The following is a 12197-nucleotide window of genomic DNA, read 5'->3' as shown; positions in this document are numbered from 1 at the left end:
CAACTGGGGTATGGGGGCCAATTTGGTGGAAAAGCCAATAGGTTCAATCTGTACCCTCTCTTTTGATGATGCAGAGGGCCCGTACATCCTGGGTTACATTGATCCACTGCTTTACATAAAACCAAACCATCCCCATGTCCTTTGGCATGGGTACCGAGATTCTGGCTATGTTCTCTTTCAGTCAAAACCCGATCTGATGTGTTGAATGGGTTGTCTTCTGTGAGTCCCTGTCCCTATGGCAGACACACTCTGCTGTTTTGAAAACATTGAAGGTCAAATGGACTGCATGTTTTCCAAACTGCAACCCTTTTTCACCAATGACTGGAGGAAGAACCAGAACAGAAGAGGCAACACATCACGAATGATGGACCCCCTGTGGAAAATAAGACTGAAGGGATTCCACATGGATGCAAGTGTGAGCGTGCCCAGGGAGGGCCAAAGTTTAATATAATTTTTCTATTCCAGGCTCTATCGGATGATGTGACCCCGATATGTAAGGACCAACATCCTGCTTGTCCTGAAAGAGAAACCTGGCCCACAGTTTCAAATGGAGAATCCCTAAGTGAGCTCAACACAATATTTAAACTTTAAAGAGGAGGCCTCAATACCTTACAGGCCTTCTAGCAATTCACTGCTCTGAAAAATCTCACCATATCTGGGTGAGAAGACAAAGAAATATCTTCCAATATTAGAAACTGCAGTCACATGAACTCTGTGTACCAACATTCAGTCCAAAACTTGACTAACTAAAGCCCTTAAGGGCCAGATGTACTTGTCTCTGTACACTGGCAAATCCTTTCCAGCAAAGCAGGTGTTTGTGGTGGACCCTTTCCTGCTCCCAATACAAATGGAACAGGAAATGCTATGAAGCAGCTTCTGGTTTGAAATTGTTGGACTTAAATTGTACCACCTGACCAATACTATCCATCCATATGCCATCACTGCTTGGAAGCATAACAGAACAGGCCTTTATTCAAATGTTATTTAATAAAAAGGAGCTGTCCAAGTTTCCTGCTGTGACTTTTTCTTCATTTAGATCTGATATGCAGTCATTTCATTACAGACTCCAGGGCTGGTAGGGGAGAGGAGAGAGCTTTATTCACTTGAAGTAGATCCCTGTGAGATCTACAGGACTCTTATCCATCAGCAATTTGCAGAAATTGCACATTAGGTGGGAGAGTGAACAGGACTGCATACCATAGCTAATGCAATGATATGACTGGACAGTTAAACTGAACATACAGAATTTCCATATCTTTAAAAATAGGAGTAATAATACTGTCTGAATAAAAACAAGAATGGAAACCTAGGAATGAAAGCATATGGAGGAGAGAACCTACAAAGATATCTAGAGCAGTCTCTCAATCTTCTTCTGAAGGTTCACCTAAACAGCTGGGTTTTCAGGATATCCTTAATGAAGGTGTGTGAGATTTTCATAGATTGGAGATACATGCATATTTATTGTGACAATCCTGAAAATCCAAATGGATAAGTGTACCTCCAGGAGAGTGTTGGGGGAAACAACTTTCAAAGAATAGCACACATTTGGTTCCTGTTCATTTTTTCTTCTTTTATTTTGTATAGATTTTGAACATTATTACAGATTCATGCACATGCATGGTGCTGTGTATGACTGTGCTCAATACATAACTTGCTAGACAACAGTGGTGGTGCTGGGAGGCATACGATATTGTTTATCCCCTCTAGCAATACCCATCTACCTAATCATTTTTCCAAGTGTCAAAAGATTCTTGTATTACTTTGCACACTCTTCAGCCCTTCATATCCAGGACCTCCTGTCTTGCTGCTAACACCGGCACTATGGGAAGGCCAAAGTCATTAGTTATTGGATAACAATAGGAAATATGCTTCTTTCTCCAGTTCTGCTTCTTGCCAAGCTAAGGTTTCACTAATTTACTGTCCTGGAGGAAAAGAGGACAGAGCCCTTCTGTCACTGGAGTGTGCCCTGCCCAAGTGTAACCCGACCTGACTTCTTTAATAGAGCTACCCATTTGTGCTTTTACTGAAAGAGCCCAAATATGATACAACTGACAGAACAGTGATCAGCACTGGAGAAGCAGACATGTGCTGAGAACCTATGAAATGTTTCAGCTCTGAGCTTGGTTCATCTTTCTGACCTTTGTCCTGATGTGAGCATTTGTGCTCCACCATGAATTAAAGAAGCTTTTCAACTTTTCAGGAAGAAATATCACATGCACTGAAACCTAATGTAACCCCATACACCCTGCTACCACATGATGAATGCATGGTTATCCTGGTGAGGCACACATTTTCCTCTTTTCTCCATAATTTAGTGGTTTTGTGAATGCTTGGCCTATCAAGAACTCCAGCCCCTAGACTTGAAGGATGCCATCTGAACATACAGTGTGGATCCATTTCTGGTTTTACTCCCTTCTATCTATGGGCTTGTAGCCTATTTCTTTTCTAGAGATACTGGAACTACAAAACTCCATAAATGCCATGGAACACAGAACTGGATCAGCCTCTCAGGGGTGACTTGAGTCAGGCGGCAGCCCTAAACCTAGAAGGGATTTAGAGTGTCATTAAGGCAGGAATTAACAGCTCTTAGCTATTAGAGTTGCCTTGGAAGAATGCGGTGCATTATACAGTATTGCTTCATACATCCCACCAGGAGCATTTCAGCCCAGCCTGACTAGATAGAAAGAATTACTTTCAGGTTACCTCTGGTTCCGATTTTGTCTCTTCTGAACTTTTAAAAACATGCTGCTCCCATATAATTTCTTATCTACAGATCGCACATCAAACTGCAGAAGATTGTTTTGGAAACAGTCTAGCTCAGAAATAAATGAAACAGAAAAAAAAAAAAAAAGGGACAAGTTGATCTTTAAGTTTGAACAGTGGCAGAGCACTGGAATCAGATTTCAACCCCAGCTCTAACAGCAACTGTGTTTAAAGCTGGGTAAGTAATTTTATTTTCCTGTAATTACAAATATACTAACAAAAATAAAAATTAGCATGATTTCTCCCTCCATTCAGACAATTACTGTCCATATCCTGAAACTGGTGTCCGAGACATCCACTCCAGAGGTGGCTGTATGAGGACTATAACTGTGAAAGTATTTTAAAATCCTACTGAAATGTACATTCTAGGGTATCTGCTTCATTCTATAGATGTAAGCCTGAAAATCCTGGGCTCTCCCCCCCCCAGCAGGATGTCCTGCAGTGCAATGCGTTTGTACTTGGGATACAGCAATGTGAACCTCAGCTTCAGTTCTCTGCCTTCCTGAAGATTATTTCCCCTTCCATCCCCCCTCAGATAAACATCCAAGTCTTCAGAGAGTCACATGCTCCCGGTGCTGAAATCACAATTTAAATGCAAAAATAATTTAAAAAAAAAAAAAAAGGACAAGATGGGAGGCTGGAACCCCGAGCTATAGCTAAAAAAAAAAACAAAACCAAAACCTGTCCCTCACCAGTGCATTAAATCTTGTGCCAGGAAGACAAACCCCTCTGTCCTCCAAAGAACAAAAGGCACCATCGTCTCCCACCTCCCCAATACACAGACTGCCACAAAACCCACCTTAGAGAACTGCCTCCTGAGGCTAAAGCGCTGAACCATGGTCACTGTGTCTTCAGACAAAGGAAATTCACCGGGGCAAAGGAGAGAGGAGGCAGACTGACAGTCTCCTAAAGGCACATCCTCCCAGGCTGGCAGAAGGGAAAGCAGAGGGAATGCCCATGCAGTTCTTTGGTTTACTACAAAATAAATTAATTTTAAGAACAGAAGGAAAAAAAAAAAAAAACCCACAACAACTTAGTGCTTCATTGGTTCCTGAAAAATCTGCTGAGAAGCAGATCAGAAAAGGGGTGGAGAAGAGAGGCAGAATCCTAGCAAGGCTTCCAAGGAGCACTTCCTGTGAGTCAGCTGTAAGGGTCCAGGCACAGGGACCACCACCCAACCTCCCCTCCCTTCCCTTCCAGCTGAGACCGCTGCTCCCATAGGGTGGGGCTCCCAGCATTTACCTCAAGCCAGAACTGTAACTATTCAAACACTCCGCCTAGGAGGTGGCAGCTTCAGAAAACCCCACCTCTTTCTGCTACATACAGACTAACCTTTCTTTCATTGTTTATTAAAGCAAGGGGAAAAAAAAAAAAAAAAGGTTCCATGTGTGTGATGAGCAGGTTACTCAGAGGAAGCTACGCTGCGGTGAGTCAGAAGCTGCAGATCCCTACCAAATCTGGTTCCTGGGGGGGGGGGGGAGGGAAGGGATAGGCGTCTTCCTCCTTGTATTCCCCCTCCCCAGCCAGAAGAATCCCTCTCCAAAGTGAGAACAAGTGCAGGGATAGCAAGAGACGCTTTATATAAGCCGGTAACGCAAGCCTCTGTTTTCAGGGACAGTTTTTAAACCACAGCTGATATTTTGAAATTAATTTTTTTTTTTTTACCTCAAAACATTCCAGGTCCTGCAGTCTAATTACAGAACATGTGCTAGTGAGCATGAAGCTACCTGATTACTAATATAACTGCTGGGTCTTCTCGCAGCCCCCAAGTCACAAATACACCCCCCCCCCCCATCCAATTTGGGAGTCCTCGCTCTTTTCCCCTCGCCCACCGATTTAAGAGTTCCCGCTCCCCATCGTCCCATGTTCTCCCAAGTGGAGTCTCTGCTCTCTTCCCTCCTCCCTGAGCTTCAGTCTAATCTGAGGTTTATTTTACTGCCTTTCAAGTCCAGCAAAGGACCACCCAGTACATTGTACAGCAGTATGAAAATACATCATAACTCCATAATCAAATACAAATTAGCATATTTAAAAATGTTAATACAATGCCATCCGTGGCCCAGCAACAAGGTTTTTTCCCCCTTTACATCCCACAATCCATGATCCGGACTTCTTTCTGCTGTTGGGCCAGCACCTATTCACTTCTCGCAGCCCATGCAGTTCATGTGTCAGATGTTTATTTATATTCTGCATTTTCAGGCCCTTCTAATCAGATTACATTCAGGTACCATAGGTACTTCACTGTCCCCACTGGGTCACAATCTAAAAGGCCGATACAGTATAGTGCCGATACAGTATAGTGCGCCGATACAGTATAGTGCGCCGATACAGTATAGTGCGCTCCGACGGAGCGCACTATACTGTATCGGCTCTGTTAGCCTGCTCTTAGACGTGCGTTTTCCCTTACCCCTTATTCAGTAAGGGGAGGAAAATGCACGTCCAACCCGCGGCACCTAATAGCGCCCTCAACATGCAAATGCATGTTGATGGCCCTATTAGGTATGCGCGCGGGATACAGAAAGTAAAATGTGCAGCCAAGCCGCACATTTTACTTTCAGAAATTAGCGCCGACCCAAAGGTCGGCACTAAATTTCTTCCAGCACTGGGAAAGTGCACAGAAAAGCAGTAAAAACTGCTTTTCTGTGCACCCTCCGACTTAATATCATGGCGATATTAAGTCGGAGGTCCCGAAGAGAAAAAAGTAAAAAAAAAAAAAAAAAAAAATATGAATTCGGCCCGCGGCTGTCTGGCCAAAAACCGGACGCTCCATTTTGCCAGCGTCCGGTTTCCAAGCCCGTGGCTGTCAGCGGGCTCGAGAACAGACGCCGGTAAAATTGAGCGTCGGCTGTCAAACCCACTGACAGCCGCCGCTCCGGGCTAAAAGGAGGCGCTAGGGACGCGCTTGTGTCCCTAGCGCCTCCTTTTCCCCGTTTCTACCGCACCACCTCATTTGCATACTGAATCGCGCGCACCGGCGAGGGGCCGGTGCACGCGCCGGGAGAGCGGGCGTTCGTCCGCTCTCCCGCGGACTTTACTGAATCGGCCTGTAAGTTTGTAGCTGAGGCAATGGAAGGAGAAGTGACTTTCCCAAGGTCAGAAGGAGTGGAAGCGGAATCTGAACCCTGGTTTCACTAGTTCATAGCCCCATGTGCTACCACTAGCCTGTTTGAACTGCACAAGATGACACCTGCTGGCCGAATTCAGGGCCTATGACTGCAGGGCTTCCCGAAAGAGCCCCGGTGTATGGTCCCCAGCCCAGAACCATCACTGCAATGACCAGGCTAGTTCTGCTTGTGAGGGAGGGGGGAGTGAGCTGGGGAGACAAAGTCAGGGGGAGAATCCCAGGATAGACGGGAATCAAGGCTCATGGAACCAGATCCCAGCCCTGGTTCTGACTGAGCTGGAGGTACAAAGGAGCAGACAAAAAACTGCAGGGTCATAAAATATATATTTATCTTTGGTTTGCTATTTCCCTAGCCTCAGAGGCCAGCTTTCCTTGAATGCTCTCTTGGTCCTCTCTCCTGTCATCATAGCATTTTTCTTCATTTATCAAAATTTGTTCTGTATTTTGGATTTGGTTTGTCATGAGATTTTTTTTTTATTATTATTTTCATTTGTATTTGCCTTCCATGGTCCTTATATCTTTCTCTCACCTTTGACCTCCCAATACCTGTGCCTTTTTTCACTGTCCTTTTGCCCAAAAGTCATTCCTTTACCCCCATCTCCTTTATACCTAATTTCTTTAGTAGGTGCATTTCCCTTGCTCACAGATCACAACCCAGGAAAAGTCATCTGGTGTAAAGCAGCAATGCATGCCTTGCTCCTGGGCCTTGACCCAGACAGTGAGGGAATGGCTGAAACCCTGGAAACTGATCACTAAAACCAGTAAATGAAGATCAAATCCAATGCCTTCCCAGCTCTGTCGACTGCAGAGCAGGGCAACAGCTACAGTGGCAGGGTAGAGTTTACTCTGAAGCTTTTGTGTAACGGTAACTGCTACAGAAGAATTTTGTGTAGCAGAGGGTGAAAACTGTGCAGCAAATTTAAACCAACAGTAAACAAACATTCTTCTAACCCTCCTAGGTTTCCGGCTTTTGTCCCTCTCTTCATCCTGGTTTTGTCTCCTCCCTCTCTCTTCTGGTTTAAATGTTTTTATTTCTAGCTCATGACTTTTCATTGATAGCTTAAGGCGAGTTACTTGCAGTACTTGAATGTATTTCCCTGCCCCAGAGGGATTTCAATCTAATGGCCTGATTTACTAAGGATTTTCTCCCATTCTGTGTCCATGGGAAAAATGCTTAGTAAATAAGGCCCCAAGTTTTAACCTAAGGCAATGGAGAGTGGTGGCTTGCCCAAGGTCACAAGCAGCATATCAGCGGGATATGAACCCTGGCTTCTTTGGTTTTCAGTCTGCTGCTCTTCAAATTTTTGTCCATGTTGGAACATAAGAACATGCCATACTGGGTCAGACCAAGGGTCCATCAAGCCTAGCATCCTGTTTCCAACAGTGGCCAATCCAGGCCATAAGAACCTGGCAAGTGCCCAAACACTAAGAAGATCCCATGCTACTGATGCCAGTAAGAGCAGTGGCTATTCCCTAAGTCAGTTTGATTAATAGCAGTTAATAGACTGCTCCTCCAAGAACTTATCCAAACTTTTTTTAAACCCAGCTACATTAACTGCACTAACCACATCCTCTGGCAATAAATTCCAGAGCTTAATTGTGCATTGAGTAAAGAAGGATTTTCTCTAATTAGTTTTAAATGTGCTGCTTGAAAACTTCATGGAGTGCCCCTTATATATCATCCGAAAGAGTAAATAATCAATTCACATTTACCCATTCTAGACCTCTCATGATTTTAAAGATCTCTATCATATCCCCCCTCAGCCGTCTCTTCTCCAAGCTGAACAACCCTAACCTCTTCAGCTTTTCCTCATAGGGGAGCTGTTCCATTCCCTTTATCATTTTGGTTTCCCTTCTCTGCACCTTCTCCATCACAACTATATCTTTTTTGAGATGCGGTGACCAGAATTGTACACAGTATTCAAGGTGCGGTCTCACCATGGAGCGATACAGAGGCATTATGACATTTTCCATTTTATTCACCATTCCCTTCCTAATAATTCCTAATATTGTTTGCTTTTTTGACTGCTGCAGCACACTGAGCTGATGATTTCAATGTATTATCCACTATGATGCCTAGATCTTTTTCCTGGGTGGTAGCTCCTAATATGGAACCTAACATCATGTATCTACAGCAAGGGTTATTTTTCCCTATATGCAACACCTTGTACTTGTCCACATTAAATTTCATCTGCCATTTGGTTGCCCAATCTTCCAGTCTTGCAAGGTCCTCCTGTAATGTATCACAATCCGCTTGTGATTTAACTACTCTGAATAATTTTGTATCATCTGCAAATTTGATTACCTCACTCGTATTCCTTTCCAGATCATTTATGTTTCTGGTTTTAATCTTTCCATACTTTGCTCACAATCCCTTGGCACTCCACAGCTCTCACAGGTAACAGATCGGAGAGTGACATCTATCCCCAGCTTCTAAACTTAAGTCTAAAGTATCACCCTCTCTTCCACCCTTCCCTTCCTCAAAGGGTGAGATCATCCAACATCTCCAGCCACCAGCAGATGGCGCATGTTGGAAAGATCCTGCATCCCCTTTACAAAGGACAAGTTTTCCTTTGTTTTTCTGTAATGTTGTAATGTGACAAGATTTATAGTTAAAGGTCACAGACCAGAGTCCTCTCAGAGGGAGAGCTCAGTGACCCATACCACAAAAAACAGAAGGGGGCCAGATAGTGTGCACACATACAAGGACTCCATGCTGGGGAGATGAAAGAACAGTACATCAATAGAATTTGTAAAGGACTGATCATTTTTCTAGTGTCTGATGTCCCGCATCTTCTGTGGGAGCCACTGGAGGGGTAACAAGGCAGAAACCAAAGGCTAAGAATAACAAGGCAGAAACCAAAAAAAAAAACAGAAGGGGGCCAGATAGTGTGCACACATACAAGGACTCCATGCTGGGGAGATGAAAGAACAGTACATCAATAGAATTTGTAAAGGACTGATCATTTTTCTAGTGTCTGATGTCCCGCATCTTCTGTGGGAGCCACTGGAGGGGTAACAAGGCAGAAACCAAAGGCTAAGGTAACAAGGCAGAAACCAAAGGCTAAGGGGAGCATCCCGCTATAATATTGGGAGATTTCAACTTACACGTCGACGACCCCATCCTCTCAACCAATTGCGAATCCTTCCTAACCGCCATGTCGGCCATAGGGTTCAAGCAGATCATAAATAAACCCACCCACAGAGCAGGTCACACCCTGGACCTTATATTCGTAAACTCTAGCATCTCTCACTCAACTCCACCCAAATGCCAACCTGTTCCCTGGTCTGACCATACTCTAATATCTTCCGCCTTCTTGCTAGAACAAATAAGCAAAAAACCTGTCCCACAACCTGAATTCATTTACAGGAAATCTTGCACATCCGAGGAATTACACAATCATCTTGGCCCAGAACTCCCTCTCATAGACATCTCATCACCCAACTCAGCCCTCCACTCTTGGTCCATGATAACAGAAACTGCAGCCAACAATCTCTGTCCTCTGGCAACAAAAAAACTCGTACACAACTCCTCCAAAAGACAACCTTGGTTTAAAGAAGAACTTCAAAAACTGAAACACTACCTCCGACAGAAGGAAAGCAAATGGCGAAAAACACCAACACAGACATCCCTCTCTGCTTACAAACTCGCACTCCACCAATACAAAAGCGCTACATTAAAAACAAAAAGGGACTTCTTTGCACAGAAGATCCACCATATTATCTTTGATTCCAAAGCCCTCTTTGCCTATGTATCTAATTTAACGCAAACCATGACTCCTGACATCCCTGCCAACCTAGCACAAGAAAAAGCAGAGGAGTTGGCCCTCTTCTTTAGCAACAAGATCTCCAACCTAATAACACAGCTGAGAACCAACACTTCAACACCACCCAAAACATACTTCCACCACAACAAAGACGTTACTCTACAATCCTTCGAACCCATCACTAATTCTGAAATACTGTCTACACTGAAGAAAATGAAACCTTCATCTCACCCTTTAGACCACATCCCATCCAAACTTCTCCTGCTAATACCAGACACAATCTCCAATGCTCTGACAGACATTATTAACTGTTCTCTAGCACAAGGAATCTACCCGGACAACCTGAAAATTGCATCCATCAAACCGCTCTTAAAAAAACCCAACTTAAATCCTAATGATCCTACCAATTTCCGTCCTATATCCAATCTCCCTTTCATAGCTAAGGTAATGGAAAAATTAGTTAACTCCAGACTCTCCGACTACCTCGAAGAACATAAAATTCTGTTCCCATCTCAATATGGCTTCAGAAAAGCTTTAAGCACCGAATCACTACTAATTTCACTGACCGACTACCTCATCATGGGCCTGGACAAAGGTCACACTTATCTACTGATCCTCCTGGACCTCTCAGCCGCCTTTGACACGGTTAACCACTCCACCCTACTAATCCAATTAGCAAACATCAGAATAACAGGAACAGCACTATCATGGTTCAAATCGTTCTTAGGGAACAGAAAATACAAAGTCAAAATTCACAACAAAGAATCTCAACACTACTCTTCATCTACGGGAGTTCCACAGGGCTCCTCCCTTTCACCAACGCTCTTCAATATCTACCTGCTCCCTCTTTGCCAACTGCTAACCAACTTAAACCTTAAACACTTTCTGTATGCAGATGACGTCCAGATAGTCATCCCCGTCAAGGAATCATACACCAAAACTCTAGAATTCTGGGAAACCTGTCTTCAAAAAATTGATGGACTCCTCTCAAACCTTAATCTAATACTAAACTCTTCAAAAAGCGAACTCCTCCTAATTTCATCTGAAAACAGTAACATCGACACAAACCCTCCACCCAATTTACAAACTCCACAAGTAAGAAACTTGGGAGCTATCATGGATAACAGGTTAAACCTAAAAGCATTCATAAATCAAACTACTAAGGACTGCTTCTATAAAATCCAAGTCTTAAAAAGAATAAGACCACTCTTCCATTTTCATGACTACAGAACTATTCTACAATCAATAATTTTTTCGAAACTAGATTACTGCAACTCTTTGCTATTAGGTCTTCCATCATCTCACACCAAACCCCTTCAGATGGTCCAAAACACGGCTGCTAGAATATTAACTAACACACGGAGAAGAGACCACATATCACCAATCCTCAAAGATCTGCACTGGCTGCCAATTCATTACAGAATCATATATAAGTCCATAACCATTATTTACAAAGCTATACATCAACACTCTCAGCTCACCCTTCAAATTCCTCTCAAAAAATTCACGTCCAAAAGACCAATCAGAGAGTCCTATAGAGAAACCCTACAAGTACCACCCTCCAAATCCATGAGGCACATAACCGCCAGAGACAGGGCTTTCTCCACTGCAGGACCAACATTGTGGAACTCCATCCCACCAGATTTGCGACAGGAACCCTGCCTTCCTACATTTAGGAAAAGACTTAAAACGTGGCTATTCACGAAAGCCTTTCCTGAACTAAACTAAACCTATTCCATTATTACCTATTCGCTCAGACTTTGCCTTAATCATAGTAATTAATATCCCTACCTCATAAGGGCAATTCTTCAACGCTATAAGCACATTGACTGGCATATATGTTATATATTTAAACCCCTGCTTCTTTTCTCTGATCCAAGTTATATTACTCCCTTGTTTTATTGTAACTGCATTCCTTAGCCTTCTCTTGTTTAATGTTTTTTACTACTATTACTATTATTTTATTATTATTATTACTTAGATCAATGTTATTTATTGCCTTTTGTTCCCTATCTACTTGTTAATTGTAAACCGACATGATGCGATTTTTATCGCGAATGCCGGTATAGAAAAACTTAAATAAATAAAAAATAAATGTGGCTGAGAAATCAGCACCGTGCAAAACCTAACTTATATCCCCAGCCCTGGGATGACTGAATAAGCTCTCTCTCACTCTTTGGTCTGTGTGTTCTCAATAAAAACTACATTTGGACTCCATATTCACAATGTTTGGCCTCCTTCCCACTATTACAATTGGATCTATCCCCCAACTAGCCAGGACTACAACATATTTTAGTAGGTAGACATGTCACAACAGTAACTGTGGGGGAACATGCTAAACTCAAGGCTTTTGCATTTTTTCGTTTTAACATTTAAGGTAAAGTTTTAGTGCTTGTAAATGGTGCCAAGATTAATAGCACTAGAAACCAAAGACCAACTTATAGAACAAATGGGTACAGTATAAACAGCAGCAGAACACGCTTACCCATGCTATTTTGTCAATGTACTTCAAATACTAAGTAGACCATCTCTAGGCCTGGAAA

General features: G+C 43.1%; 1 protein-coding gene across 10 annotated transcripts in view; it reads right to left on the bottom strand.

The window, feature by feature from the left end:
- The window catches only part of TMCC1 (transmembrane and coiled-coil domain family 1), a 252711-nt gene that overhangs the window by 155283 nt on the left and 85231 nt on the right, over nt 1-12197 (bottom strand). Inside the window, exon 1 of one of the 10 annotated variants that reach the window (XM_029601408.1) lies at nt 3563-3694. The exons of the other annotated variants lie outside the window; for them this stretch is intronic. Within the exon in view, the coding sequence (XP_029457268.1) occupies nt 3563-3601 (39 nt within the window). The 5' untranslated portion in view covers nt 3602-3694. Of the gene's footprint in view, nt 1-3562; nt 3695-12197 lie in introns of those variants that run through there. 10 annotated transcript variants of the gene reach the window in all.

This window comes from Rhinatrema bivittatum, chromosome 4 (genome assembly GCF_901001135.1).
Source record: "Rhinatrema bivittatum chromosome 4, aRhiBiv1.1, whole genome shotgun sequence".
NCBI classification, from domain to species: Eukaryota; Metazoa; Chordata; class Amphibia; order Gymnophiona; family Rhinatrematidae; genus Rhinatrema; species Rhinatrema bivittatum.
This window is presented reverse-complemented; position numbering and strand designations above follow the sequence as displayed.